The following is a 16,214-nucleotide window of genomic DNA, read 5'->3' on the forward strand; positions in this document are numbered from 1 at the left end:
AATTTGTATCTATTCTAAATGTCCCTTCATTAATTTTTTCTTCATCATTTTTTGGGGGTTTTAATGCTCTTATCAACATGGAAAGTGGATTGGCTTGCTTTATGCAAATGTTTTATTTTATTGACATTGCCAAACAGGGCGGTACAAAGTAAAATTATAAAGTGCACATTTCAGGTAAAGAAGGACTCAGCCTATAGTGCAGTTAAACCGTTGCTTAACATTTTCTTTTTTTCAAGTTTGCTGCAGTCAGGCCTCTCAAACAGACAAGGAGCAAAATAACAAACAAACAAAATACACAGGCAAGTGTCGGCCTACTTTGAAACAAATTAAACACAGAACTGTGTAGGGCTATTTGAGTCCTCCCCATATTTGTGGAAAATGTATGAAATAAGAAGTACCCTATTTTGAAATAAATAGAAACATATAGCTGCAGCCTAGTAGCTTAAAAATATATATTTTAGTTGGCGAAATATTAAACCAAAAAGCAAGAGCAGGTCAGACTGGAGGCGAACACAGATACTGAAGCCCGATAGAAACCAACTGCAGCTTCTGCTCTGATCAAGAAGCTGAGGCGCTGATCTCTGATCAGCTGAGACCAGAGAAACTCTGTGTTTTCACTGTTTCCATAGTTAAGAAGCAGTGAGTCACTGAGAGGCTGCTTCACGAGAACGAGCTCAGATCTCACTGTGTCTCCCTGAGTGAGTGCGCGGGGACAGGGGGCGGAGCTATGGTGCGCTATCTGGAACCACACACACACACATGAGACGCCAAACAAACTCTCCTTTGCACTGTGGCTTAACACTTCAGTTAAGCCACAGTAGATGAATTTATAGGCTCAGCTGTGTGTCTCTAAATTACGTTTTGTCAAAAATGCAAAACATAGGCAAACTCGGCTCTTGTAACGCAGCAAGCCAGCAGTTATGCAACAAGGTCGGGGCTGGTATAATGTGCAGCAGCACATTTTCTTTTTATCGCCACCAGTCTCCCATCTTCGATCTGACTGGCATGGTTTCATAACTGAAAAGTTCAAACACTGAAATATGCTTGTGATAAAAGGTAGTCATAACACTTAGCTGGTCTGCGACTCTTACGTCATTTGAACTTGCTGTAAAAAAACATATTTTCTCATTTGACAATCAACCCTGAAATTTGAGTCTCCAGGAAGTGAAGGAATGCATTCATGAGCGAATGATTTTTACATTAAAATAAAATCAGGGATGCAAAGACAGTCAATATAGAAAGAAAAAGAAGACAGGAAGTGGTGTAGGAAATGGTGTATTGCTATCGTCTGCTATACAACCACTTCATCAGCCAATTGAGATTTAAGTGCAAAGAGCGAGGACAGACTGTGCAGGACCAACTGGAAGAACGAGTGCTTCTCACAAGACCTTTGCGGTTGGCTGAATTAGTGTCAGCTGAACCTTGCTGATAAAAGCACTGTGTTCTGTGGAGCATAGGACACACCTTATGTCTGCGGTCCTGTGAACACCACGAGAACAGGCGAGTGTGTGAAATAAGATTAGGCTTTAAATTCAATTATTTGTTCTTAATCGCAGCAATTTGTAATTACCGACCAATTTGCACGTACTATCAATATAAATGGTTCATCTGTACGACTAGTGTGAATAAACCTGCTACATTCAGAACATGTACTGATAAAGAAACAAGCGCGAGGGTAGGTTCAGAGACTGGTTTGTTTTGTGTCCAATCAGGCAGTCAGTGGGGTTCAACAGTTCCTGGCATACCACACCAGGGCCACTGAATCACTCAGCTGCCTACTGTCCACTGAGGGAATTGTGAATACTGTTTTTCAGCCCTGATGCTCTGGAACACTGTGGTTCAGGCTTTGTCCTGCCGTCAGCACAACAGCACTGACTGTAAACATTAGTTTCACCCTTTAAAAACAACCGTACCTCAACAAAAAAACGCAACCACGAATGCCCGGTCCTGTCAAAAACACCATTACCTTTCACTCACACAATAGACTTGCATACAGCAACAGTCATACCCAACCACTATATGAACAACAAAAAAACTAGAATAATGTTGTGCTTGAGAAAAACAGACTAAACACACAGCACAATGTTTAGCTGTCCCTTGTGCACAAAAGGTCAGTAAGGGCATGCTGCTGCTGCTGCTGCTGCCTGTTTTCTTTAAACACAGAGAGACATAATCTGGTCACAACTGATGAGCTTTCAGCAATAAAGTCTTTAAAACACTTTGACCATTATGAGACCAAAACATTAATCAAACATTTTTTGCTGTGAATTTGATGCTTGTGATCAGGAAAAATATAATAAGACTTTTCACGATAGATGATAGTAGTATTGAAAATTGAAAACAATGATGAGAAAGTAGGTCCATCATCAATTATCATACACTCCATCATACAGATATTTATACCATCAGACTTGTACTAAATTTAGCAAAGTAACACAGTTACAAAGCATTTCGGGTCTGTTGCATCTAGTTATACCTTGAAATCTAGTCTTTCCAGTATGTAATGTTAACATTCATGTCGTCTGAAACTACAGAGAACCTCTTTCAGTCACCGGTCATCATGTTTTGAAGTCCTCGTGCATTACTCAAAACACACAGCTTAAAGTCACTTAAATGACACTGTCAATATCCAGGTCATTTGGTATTTACCCAGATAATTAGTAGTGTAAACTGACCTATGCTAGGGTTATATTCTTGAAAACAGTGTGGAAGTTTGTAACACTTGACAATTATTTTTTCTTCATTGTTTTCTAACTTTCCCTAATATTACATAGCAATAACTTCAACGATGCGATACAGCCTTTGAACCTGCTGCTGAATCTATTGAAGTCAATAACAGGTAATGGATCCAGCATAACAAGTAGAGTGTGCTGAAAATAAACAAAGTAGAGCCGCACAACAATACACTATGAATCTGACACCAGGATGTACAGTTTCCATTCAGCTTTCATTTAAACAATGCAAGATGGGAATTCTCAGTCGGCGCCCAAAGCATAATATTAACAGCAAACAATCATGTGCATACATGACAGCGCCCTTTCATTTAGACCGTCTTTGCGAAAAGGAGCCAGCATTGACAGCATATCAATGCCAACCACCATGGTAACCAAGCTCCATCACATAAATATTATCTGTCCCCTGCTTCAACTCTTTGCTGGAACCCTTCAGCCCATTGAAAAAATTAAAACAAATATACCCCAAAAAAATCCCAGTTTCCAGTCTTGCTCAAAACCCAGTGCGGGAATAAGAAAGACCAAGAAAACCGAGTATTCTGGTCACCGTGGTGATAAGATAAATAAGGACACATTTAACAAGTCAATCCATGTGTAATGATCATGGAATTATGGCTGGAGATTCTATGTGCTTTTCAGGGTCACACAAGTGAAAATACAAAAACAATGCATGGTTTCGTAAACCCTTCCTGCTTACACAGAAAACTTTTTCCCCATTGGAACACAGGCAGTGTGGATAAGGGCATAGGTAAGAAAACTTAGATATTTTTCTGCTCAGGAAGGGAGATTCAGGAAATCCAGTAGCTCCGTGGGGATACATAAAACACTTTCGGAATACAAAGGACTACAAGATGCATGTATACGCCTTTAATTTACTGGAATGATGGCAGACAGCCCAGTCATTATCCATCTTGATCTTAAAGCATAACAAACCTGCAAACAAATTCCGGAAAAGTTAACTAGGACACAGCACATAAGGGGCTTAACACAGCGTGACATCCTCTGCCCTTAACCCTCAACAAGAGTAAGAAAAAACTACCCAAAAAACGTTCGTCAGGGCCTTAAACCAAGTTCTGCTCATGGGCCCTCCTACCTGACATGTGAGCCATTTAAATGTGTAGTCACACATGCATATTAACATTAACAAACACAGGAAATTGCACTTAGCTTTGATGCTGCTTACTAGGAATTAGTACTGAGTTAGTATCTCCTATACAATTTTATGTACAGCACCAACATGTAGCAAAACTATCATAAATTATATTCACTGCTCCCGGCCTTAAACAATAATGTCATTAGAATTGTTTGGGTCACACAAGGCCAACAAATTTTCTATTTTCGTGACTGAAAAGAAGAGCCAAGTGGTTCTGCCAGTGGCCCAATGGCCAGTACAACACAGCTTGTACACACTCTTTGTGTGTACATATACTTAGCTTATATGAATATTTGTCCGTGACTCATTAACTATATGTGTACTTTCATGGCTCCAGAGTGCAAATATGTTGACACAAAATTGTATCACCTGCCTGGAAGGAAAGTAAGAAAACCCCAAGGGCCAAGCTGTTGTAACATAGCAACTGATGCACAATCTGATGAAATGGTTGTTATTATCTACAGATGTTCATAAGAAATAGATCGAGCTGCAACTTGTGAAAGACATCAACAGACTTTATCGTAGATGTTCTGATAAAACAAGTTTCCTGAAGCCGTCACACGAAATTCAATACAGCCAAGGATATAATCCCATCAGCTTTTGTTACACAGGAGCAGAACGACTTGGTAGGGTGCACTTAAGATTAAGATATTTGACGACGAAAGCTTGGAGATGAGGCGAAAACACCCAGAGTGCACAAAGGCTGGATTCAGCAAATGGATGATGTTATCTAAGTACTCACGGAGGAAGAGGAATAACAGTGCAGTATGGTAAAGAGTTGAGATGTTCTATTCATGGGTTGATTCATTGTAATGTGTAAATAGCAAACTGTGCCTGTTGTTTGCCTGACACACAAATGAGTCTGACATTTTGTCTCAGAAGCCAGGAGCATACAAAAACTGTATAATACACAAAAGGATAACCAGCATGTGCAAACAAGCACTGCCTGAGAAACAAACACTATCCTTCTACCCTTTCAAGACCTTTCTGTGTCTCACACGTGAGTCACACTGATAAACAGGCAATAGAATCCAGAGGGATGCCACACTTCAGTCTGATACGTCCTCCAAGACCCGAAACAAATGGTCTAATGAATATACACCAGCGTTGACATCACATACAAACAAAACATGGCTCTGAGTGAGGACCACTGACAAGGGTATGACGTCACTCAGCCAATGTTACTTTACAGAAATCAGTATGAGTTACCATATACCTCCTCAGGCAATCGTGGGACCTGTTGAGGACGTCACTAAAGTGGTTGAGATCAAACGCTGGCCAGTCACCTATTTGGATCAATGTTGGGTATTGTTGACCATGTGAATGACCACAACTATTTGGCTTAAATGGATGTGAGGGTGCTGCGTGGTGGACAATCAAACTCACAACAACTTTTGAGGAAGGTTGTCATTAAGACAATACCCAATTCTGACAATAATGGCCTGACGCACAAAACCTGGCTTGCATCCGTTACATAAATTCTGACAGCAAGGCTATAAACTCCAACCTAGGTCACTGATGATGAATGGGGGGAGGCAGGGAGACTGAGAAGTCTGTCTTGCTCCTAAACTGACTCAAAATCCAAAAGGTAAAGTATGGGACAAAACACATGAGTGAAGTGGTTGCAATATCTTTTTACATTAGACGTTTAAGGTTTTCATTTCAGACAGGTTTATCAGGGTAATGGTGATGGTAGATAATAATGGAACTCTCTCATTGTTGATGCCAAAACGAAAAAAGTGAAGGTATGCGTTTATTTGTATTTCCTTGTATCGTATTTACCATTACTGCATCTTCTCGGGAAACCTAACAAGGAAAACCCCAGCAATTATTTGAATTTAGGTATTTATTCCTTGCCCATTCAAAATGACAATTATCTTGCAAAAGCTTGGCTATATACTTTTATTTCAGTGTTCGAAGATTGTGAAAATGTATGCGACTGTGCCTTGAAGATTTAGAGTCGTTTGTATATTTGAGCATATGCTGTGTAACAATGAAAATTTATGTGCAATTTAGAGCGTCTTCTTGACATCCATTATTGATCAGTAAAATTTAACCGTGATTAAGTTTTAGCATCCACAGAATGTTGGGAGGACAATGGTTTGGTCCCATAAGGTTTTCTGTGAGATTTATTTACCATAGCCATTTCAGACATGACCTGCAGAGGATCTCCAGGGAATTTGGTAGGACTGCTAGATTATGGAAAAAAATTTTGGACAATATCAAAAGCACGATTATTTAAATGATTATTAATATGTGCCCTTATTCTGAAGTCTATGCTTTATTTTTGTAATAACTTCCAGTTCCGGTAAACACCGATGACGGCTGCGTGTCTTATTCCTCTGTGAAACCAGGATATCGGTGTCCCTTTATTCAAACCCTTAATGATGGCAACCCTAATTCTGACCGGCACGGAGAAATGCAGGTCCGGTGTGACCGGTCTGAACAGCCAGGTGGGAGCGCGCTTGAGAATAGCGGTGTGTGGAGTGGCCACTACATGGTCTGCTGCTGCCCTCCCTGCTTTTCCAGCACGTCTATTTCGAAAAAAATGCAGAATAATCGTTTCAACTCGATTATAGTAGTTTGGAGAACGTTTGAGCCCATAATTGTAATCACGATTAAATTTCGATTAATCGAGCAGCCCTAGAATTTGGTGTAGACTTTCTCATAGTTTTCCTTTCACACGTGAACCAGAATTTAGGTGAGGAGTGGTGCAGCAGGCGGAGGTCAACGAGGGTAATAGCAACACTAACTCAAGACTGGCCAAAGTCTCTCCACCCTCGGCCCCAAAAGCATTTGAGCTTAGGTGTAGACTAGATGTGGGATATGATAGAGAACAATCTCCAGATTGAAAAGACACAACAATAGAGCCTTTGGTCTCTGCATGCCATACCACCCACTTCTCTCCTTCCACTGACCTCCCTCGAGAGGAGGGGGACAATCTGCATGATGCACAGACCTTATATAAATGTCAAGTCCTAAATATTTGGTAGGCTGTGCAAAATGCTTAACTGGAGTGCTTGTCTACTTGGTTATGTATAAATGACTGGATAAGTGTGCACATTAGGGAACTGATGGCAGCAGGATGTCCATCTGTCGACCATCAAAAAGTCCTCAGAGTAAGAACAAGAAATGCTGGATTACACACATTTCCATTGTTATAAGGCTTGCTAAGACATAACTTGGTCAAAGCTTAAACTTAAACAAAGGCTATTACATAAAACGGCTGAAACAATGAATGACAGTATGAATTACTTTAGTTCCTCATGAGCAACAAGTTACGGAAAACTGCAGCATTAAGGACTTCCTCCAAAGAGAGCCAAGCATGTTGTGTTGCTTGTTCTACCACCATTAATACAAAGTCCAGTTATTTTATCAACTGTGATGAAGATCTAATTGGGTGCTTACAGTAAATGCTGCTGAAACTTCCCTAGCATCAGATTTCTTGCAGCTGACAGCTGCGGGAAGAGGGGGACAGAGTGCCAGGTGATTTCTGATCATTGCTCTTGACTATGGCATGCATGTGAGGATGCATACAAATGGGAAGGGAAAAGACACACATATGAAACAGGGAAGGATAATAAAGCTTCACACAGAACTGTATTAAAACAGTTCAGACCAATGTTATCTTGCTACTCATTTCAAAACACTAAAGCTGAGGATAAAAGGAAAGAACGTCAACCAACAGATAATACGCCACGCATTTAGCATTTACCTGCCACATATTGGCAGCTCAATGCAATTGCAAAAACAAATGTTAACACTGTTACAATATACTCCCCATGTTCCTATGAACGTCACATAGCTGCTGCATAGGTCTGAGTCACTATCCACTGCAGCATGACTGCAGGCTAAAATGCTCTAAAGGGTCATTGTGGGCGAGTATGTGCGTATATATTCATCTGTGTCTTGCAGAGCTGAGTGGGGGAGGGGAGCTATTGGGGCAGGATCTCGACCTTGCAGCAGCAGCAAAGAGACTGAATGGATATACTGGTGATGGGTGAATAAAATCAGCTCCAGATCTTTCTCAAAGGCCCCCAAAGCCACATGGTGCTGGCAGTACAGTCCTCCTTTAAAAGCAACACACCGGACGATAACCTCTTCGCCCAAGGCTGTTACTCTTCATTGTTTTTAGCAGAAAGCATCTAGCTGAGTAAGTGAATTAGTCATTGCAGGCACAGCTCTGACAGATTCATTCAGTAGAGTGGATGAAACATTTTCTGAACCAGAAACAGACAGGTACAGTACTGGGAAGCCGATGAAAAAATCAAACATGAACCACTATATCGTAAAACTTGTCACTGGAGCAGGCACACTAAACCTGAACGCACTATTTTTCAATGGAGACATTACCTCAACAACACAAAATCTATGGATTAATCAAATTAATGTTAGATAAATTGTTAGCATGCAACAAATGAGGTCAGTGACCATTGGTCGGTTGCTGAAATAGGCCTACTTCCCTAATAACTTTCATCACTACTGTGATGGAAGTTTTCTGGAAGCAGGTGAAAGGAGAACTCAGGCAGCAGCTGATGTCTTATGCAGAAGGTTTTAATGTAGCCTTGATATCAAGGAGACCAGAAGGTGAAACAACATACAAACGCTAACAGAGTCACATGAGCAATTGTCACCCCCCCCCCCCCCCCCCCCCAAGTCTGAAGATGTCTCCAACAGCTTCCCAGTATAACTACCTCTACTTGCGTCACACATTCTAACAGCACATCCATGAATGGCTAGAATGTTACCTATAGGTGTTGACAGTCTATTGAATAGTTTAGTCTAAAGTATGAATCCTAAATCACGTTGTGTCCTCATGTCTTGCCACTGGTGAAATATGTAAAAGAGCTAAAGATGGGGTCTCTGTCAGCGTAACTGAGTAAGATATGAAAGTCCATGAGCGTAGACACAACAATGTACTGTTGGTTGGTCCTTTATCTATAACCTGACCTTGGGTACTGCTTGGAGAGAGAATGGGGTATCTTTGGAATTAGACCGGCTCTATTCTCCTGTACAGATAGTATAATATACAGTATACATAATGTACAGTGGCATATACAGTAATGTGTGAGTAAATATACTGGTGACAGTAGTTTTCACAATTCTTTATCTGACCCTTCACTGTTCACTGTCACTATGGTATGCCACAAGAGATGTGATGATATCATTTTCAGAACCAGGGAAACTGTATTGAGCTATGGCTAGCAACAAGCGCTAACTGCTAAGAGATTCTGTAAGTATGTGGCGGCACATTAACGGTATCTTATCACTGGTTCTGTAACATGTACAATATTAATCTAATCCAATGCTTTGGTGAGCCTGTGTAGTCATTAGGAACACCTCTCTCCTCACTCGCTTAGGTCCAAACTGGGTTAACTTAGCTCTTATCCTGAGCTCAGCATTAACTTCATGGCTGACTAAAGTAACATGACTACCGCTAATGGGATATACACTTATGTGGCTGCCCCAAAATGTTATCTCCCACACCGCTACAGACTCATAATATAGGTTAGTTATTTTTCAGTGGACTGTCACTATAAATAATGAACCTGTATTAATTTGCAATATTGTTTTGAATACATCCATTAGACACAGGACAGAGGAGATGACAGAGAACTTTGGAAGTCTGGATGGCCCCCAGGTGGGCTAACATCCCTGGACTCAAGACTTGGTTGTGCCACACAAGAGTGAGTTTCACATACAAACTTCCTAGGTAAAATAAATTAATGAAATATGTGAATTCAAATAGCTGTCATGAGTCTTTCATACATTTTTACATTCATTGGCAGATGGATCAAACTGTTAATTTTAGACACGGCCTGAGACACAGGCGGATTAAAATAGTAAGTCTGTGATGGTAAGGCGCTAGAGAACTGGACTGCCGAAGCCTTAACCAGACCTGGCCATAAGTGGGTCAGGACATGGTGGGACAGGATGTCACCCTGGCAAGGCTGCTTTTCACTGAGCCAGGTTAGACATGGAGAGGAGGGATGAGCCACGTTTAGAAACGCTGGCGCTGCACTAAATAGGCACAAAAATAATGTGTTAGCAATCTGACACTTCGACAAACTTGTTACAGGTGACCCACATACAAACAGTTAGAGGATGAGCAAAGAACTTTAACTAGTTAAGGGGGCAAAAGATAACACAATTAACAGACCACAGGATATGAACTGCAGCACCAAACTAGAACCCCCCCCCCAAAAAAAAAAATTGTTACCATATGCATGTGCAGATTACTTGTGGGATTAGGCTGACTGAACATGGTTAATTAGTGCTCCTGACAGTCATTCAAGTTTGAGGTTTGAAGTATGATTGACCTAATTTCATAACCTTTAATGTTTGTAGCATTAACAATGTGACAACTGATATCTTGAACAGTTGGGTTTTGGTGCCGGTGTTGGTGAGCTAACTTACTGACAGGCAAAACAAATGTGCATCTACTGCATGCATTTTTTTGGGAATAAAACGCTCATGTTTCTGTTTTCCACAATGGAAGCTCAGAATGAAAAATTCCCTGCAGCCACTCCCACATGGTGTGCGGACAGAAGATGACACAATCAACAGAGTCAGATAGTTCTCGTCTTTGCAGAGGTAGCATTGTATTTTGAAAAAAGATCAGCCTAAACTCAGGAAAGTAAGATGTTGCCATATTTGAATGGAAAAAAGCTTTACATAAGCATGGAACTAGCTGTTTCAGAAATGTTAAGAGATTTACTATAAACCTATTTTTGACTGATGTAATAAGTCTGGGAATCTCAAAGCACCTCAAGATTTGATTCTGAAAACAATTATCGAATAACAAAAGAATGTATCAAAGAATTTAATTTCTATATATTGTCTATTTTTCACTTTAATACTGATGCCCTGGCTGTGTACATATCGTATTGTGTGTTCAAGTGTATTTAATGTTTATTGTTTAAGTGTAAAGTGAACGCGGTTTGTCGGCAAATCGGAGTGACGACATCCAGACAGGAATTCTGACACGGTAAAAGATGACCAGACCTTTAATGTGCGTCTGTCCTGATCCTAAAGTATTATAAATGATCCTCAATACGGTGCAGACTTAGCATCTGGCTAAGCCCTTCGCAGTCTCCAAATATTCATTTTGGAGCTGTGACTGGATTATGTCTGTAGAATGGCTATACTTTGTTAACTTCTTCAAATTCGAGACAGGTGTTTACTGATAGATTGGCTATAACCTAATACTGTCCTTTTCCTGCCTAGACAATGCAACAGGCAGTGAAGTTACTCATATATATGACCCTTTCATGAAAAATCTTCAGGAGGAGGCAAGATCTCACTCATATATATTCACTCATCTTCATTTTGGGAAGGAGTTTTGGGCATTATTACTCAAAAGTTGGGGGAGTGGAAAAGGTAAATTAGCTTTTAAATAAGCAACAGGTTTCAGTCCACCACTTTCTTGGAGTGTGATATAGAGGATCAAATTTCAAGGAAACATTCCCTGATGGTGGCATTAGCATGGCACATCCTGTTCCTTCCTAGAAACTCTACTGGGACAGGGGCAGGACCGAAGCACGTTGTCCTCATGGATTCGCCACAGACCTGCACGTTTCCAAGGAACGGGCTGAGCTTTGGCTCACTTAATACCCTCTCTCTGTTGAATTTGTGCTAATCTTAGAGTTGGGGGACTTTAGGGAAAGCCATTTTCTTTCTTTCAAGATCAACTATGACAGCGCGAAGTCAGAAGTTAGTGTCTATCACAGGGTCAGTCAGGGTTTTATTCCTCTGGTGACTACTGAAGTCATTCTTCTTTATTGGATATGTGCCAGATGCAACTGTCCCTTTGGGCCTGAAACAACAACAGGACGGGGTAATGTGTTTTTCTCTAGACATTCCGCTGACTCCCTAAGGATAGGCTAGGGGCTCTGAGACTGAGTTGCTGCGATAAAGCAGCAACAGCATCAAATGCATTTCCTGTTATTGATATGTCGCAGTTGACTCAAGGGACCGTTGTGGCTGAAGGTGATATTCAAAACTAAAAAATACTAAAGTAAGGGATCCTCAACAAATACAAGCCAATTTTGTGAAGTGATAAGAAGGCAGCAAGCTACTCAATACTACACTTGTAGCTGTCGTTAAGGATGAGAGTGTTGCTGTGTTGTTTACTTTTCTAACATATAGTCGTTCTACAAGGGAAGTTGTCTATAGGAGCACACACATAGTGTCTTTCACTCTGGCACCGTTGGTATCTTGTCAGTATTTTGAGGAGAATTCGTCTGTGACATGCAATCTTCAGTTGACATTGTTTCTGCAATAAATCACTTTGTGGGACATCATCAAATATAGTCTTCAATTAAGAGTCAAGTCAAGGCCTGTTCAGATTACTTGGACAGCTCTTCATAAATGTTGCAATCTAAAAGAACTTCACAATAGCCATATGCCCAAATCCTTAGAAAACTACAATACCCAACGATAGATAACATTCTTAAACACAAACTTGATTATCATTTAAATCAGAGCTGTATCTTTTCTAAAGCAGTTATGTCATAATTGTTTTTACAGATTGTTAAACTATCATATTGGACTCTTTTCAATTGAATTCACAAGAAGAGTGTCAAATCTGCCAAATAGCTATCAGCAACCACAATACAGATTATAACATTTTCAATTGTGGGTACAATAAACACTGCAGAACAAAAACAGCTGAAGGGGATCTGAGATCCTGGCCTGCCTTATGTAACCGTACAGGCAAACCACAGCAGTTTTGACGAGAGGTTGAAATACTTTGATTGCACCTGTCAGTGAGCCAAGTGGCTCCTTGAGGCAAAGTGAGGAGAGGCTGTATTTCATCTAGACTAAAGGAATGCATTTAAGGAGGAATGTAGAGCCTTGGATTTAACCCTCACCAGAATAAATTGGTATTTAAAAGAACTGACAGTATCCAAACAACAGAGTCAAGTAGAGAGAGAACACTAAATTCCTCAAAGCAAAATGTCAAATATAATCCCCCAACAGACGAAAAGGAGAAGCCATTGCTGACAGATATTTCAGACACCACTGACGAGGCTCTGCAGAGAGAAATAAGATGGTTGAACTACACATAAATAGCCATGTGCATTTCTTTTAAACCACTCTTCAAAATGACCAGCTGGTTCTTTTTTGCAAAACAGAAAGAGTGCGCAGGATGTTGTTACACTGCTTTGCTGCAATGACGAAAGACCTGCTTTAGAGGAAGAAATTTCACTGGATTTTCAATAGAAAGAGCCAGCAAGGGTTGTGACACACCATTAAGTCTGCTCTGCAGTGTCTGCAGAAACACTCACTGCAGAGGAAAGTCACAAAAGGGGAAATAATCAGAACATAGCAAACCCAGCTTAATAAAAACTAAAATGTAATTTTTTTACAATTGATTCTGACCATGTTGCTTGTGTCCCACCCATTATGTCATACAATACAAAGGAAACCTTTATTTCTACAACAAAATCTGACTTACACTGTATTGTTGCCTCTCTTGTTTAAAGCACCCAGAGCTACTCCAGTCATTTTTCTCAAAAGTAACTCTGTCCCATAAAGCCCATGCAGGTCTGACTTGGTATTATTAATATTCCCCCCTTTGACTTCATGTGTAGATCCAGGTGTCAGCACCAGCCCTCTATTTATAGCCATTGGTTTGCCCAGTGCTCAATCCAGTCAGTGCTAAGGAGATTTAGGCTTCTGCACCCTCCTTCAGGCTGGTTTAGAAAGCTGATTTCATTTTAAACAAAAGGGAACCTGTCTCGAACCTGCAGAGCTAAAAGTAACACACTGTAAAAAATGTATTAATTTCCCTCTAATTTCCTCATTCGATGTCATTTAAACAAGTGAAGCCGAGAAAGGAACAGCACAAAAATAATGGACCTCTTGCTAGTTCAAATGTTTGACTAAAATAGTGAGTTTGCATAATAAGGCAAAGACTGCAGGGATGCACTAACACATCATAACCAACAATAAGCAGCTGAGGTAAAATCATTGCCGAGTAAACCATCCATCTGCTGTGTGACCTGATTATAGGTCCTAGTATATGTGATATAGCTTCTTTTCAGTGTTAAAAATAAAACAGATGTCACCCGACAGAGAATCATCAGTGGCTCAAATTGTTCTATGTGCAACCTCTGAAGATTTTAGTCGGTGCAGCTTCTCTGTCACCAAAATAAAAATTAACATAAGTGGGAAAATGCACATACAGAAAGCATAGATGTCAACAGAAACACCAAGGCAAACCGAGAGGTACATTCAAATTCACACTCAATTTAAAAAAAGATCAACTGGAGCTTGGTGGGCTAAGAACACATGGCAGCGTGTGTGAAGAGTTACCGACATGACATAAGAGTTTGGTGTATGTTGTAGAGGTATAACCTCTCTCTAGCAAGTAGAGCACTTGCCAGCATGCGGATACGGTCGGTGTGTTCACAGTTCACACTAAATCAGCTTCAACTCTGTTCCTATAATTCAACGCTTTAGTTGTGATGGCGGTTTTATTTGATTCAAAAATGTATGCTGACAGAGCTGCTCAGAAAGCACTCTCAGTGTAATGAAGATGCAGAAACATTGGCAGTAAACTGCCTGCACTGCAGTCTTGCTTAAGCTACAGCATTTTAATTATGTGAACAAATGAAAAGCAAGGTGTGTAATTCAATGACTACCCTCTGAGGGTGACCCCTGAAGCGCCCACCCACCAGCATTACCTAACGCTGCATCTTTGATAAGGATGCAGGCAAAGACACCATTCGCTAATAACTGAGAAACTGACCATTCACAGACAATAATTGGATTCATTGTTTGGATTTTTACTAATTTGAAAATTCTCACCCATTCCTAATCTATGGAGTGCAATACAAAGCTGACCAGCATACAGGTAGAGACACTTACCTCCATCACCAGCTCAAAGGGTTGCTTGTACACCCGCACGGGGGACTGGTACTTCTGTACCATGATGGGGATTAGATTGACACCAACACCCTGAAGAAGAAAGCAATCAGAGAAGAAAGAGTCGTGATCTTAGTTTAATAAATCAAACCTGATTTAGGGCTGCATTTAATATGGCATCATCCCGAGATCTGTGTGCTGCTGCTGAGTGATTGTCAGGACTACATCATTATAAGAGTCTCTGTGTGTGATTTAATAAAAGGTGTGTTTTGGCTGACTTGATGTTTGATTGATGCCAGGCACAGGGGTGTGTGTGTGTGTCTGTGTGTCTGTGTGTTGGCTAGCCACGCTAACAACAAGAAAAGCATGAATAGTGAAGAGCAGCGAGGGGGGTGTTTGGAGCCATGGATGAGGATCTCAATGTTCTGCATGCTCATTTATCAGGGACTGTCCAGCTGCTAAGGCATTTCACTACAAACTACTGGGGATTTATTCCACTAAGTCCAACTACAGTAACGGCAGGAGCTCAGGTCAAAGGTATATACAAGTCACTTCATGTCATCGTACAAGAAATGATCCAACAAAGTCTCTGAGCTGAAAGCAGAAGGAAAGGAGTATTCTGGTCGTTTGAAAGGTGCCAGTTGTAAAAGACAAATGTTCATGTGTTTTCATGAAGCAAACACTCTGCCTTGAAGTTGATCTCCAGTCAGCATGCTGATACACGTTTCTAAACATTGCTATGGCGTGGGAACATGGCTGCAAGGAGGGGTGTGAGCCTAGTCCCGGCACAGCACTACTTTGAGAGGGATCAGGGCAGGCGGACTAATAATACCCGGGCTGTAGGATCCACAGACAGAACACAAACAGGTCGCCACAGTGTTGATAACTAAACAACACGTATATGAACACATAATTACCGCCATGCTTCAGGATCTGTCCGCAACGTCAACAAAGACACGTCAAAGCAAAACAATTACTTCATCAAGAGAATGAGGATGACAGGGTTCCAAACACACCATTCAGCAGTCCCTCTCTCTCTCTCTCTCTCTCTCTCTCTCTCTGAGTCTAAGTGATTGACTACAACTATTAAAGTATCACATCGGTTTATCCTTCTCCAACGTCTATGCTTAATGCCTGTGTTAGTGTTGGTTAACCACGCTTTCCACTGGACCCGGCAGATATCAGCCAATGTTTTGAACGCTTTAATTTCTAGCATTTGTTGTGGTCTGTTCTGGTCTGGTGTCCATGGAGCAGGATGTGCCGACAGTCTGAGCTGAGCCACAGCTGAGGAATATCACACTTTGTCAGCAGGTGTTATATATTTCTAGTTAGAAAGGAAATCCCAACACTTGTTGTTTTAACACCTAGTGAGTAACATTTGCCACGCCGACTTGTTAACGTTAGCTTACACAACAGTGGCTAGCGGAGACTAGCCAGCATGCTAGCGCTAACTTTAC

General features: G+C 40.9%; 1 protein-coding gene across 2 annotated transcripts in view; it reads right to left on the reverse strand.

Annotated features, from left to right (window-relative positions):
* The window catches only part of si:dkey-237i9.1 (SEC14-like protein 1), a 31,113-nt gene that overhangs the window by 14,523 nt on the left and 376 nt on the right, over positions 1 to 16,214 (reverse strand). For both annotated transcript variants that reach the window (XM_062388084.1, XM_062388085.1), the window contains exon 2: positions 14,761 to 14,850. In XM_062388084.1, the coding sequence (XP_062244068.1) occupies positions 14,761 to 14,823 (63 nt within the window). In that variant the 5' untranslated portion in view covers positions 14,824 to 14,850. The remainder of the gene's footprint in view (positions 1 to 14,760; positions 14,851 to 16,214) is intronic.

Source organism: Platichthys flesus, chromosome 5, assembly GCF_949316205.1.
Source record: "Platichthys flesus chromosome 5, fPlaFle2.1, whole genome shotgun sequence".
Lineage (NCBI taxonomy): Eukaryota > Metazoa > Chordata > Actinopteri > Pleuronectiformes > Pleuronectidae > Platichthys > Platichthys flesus.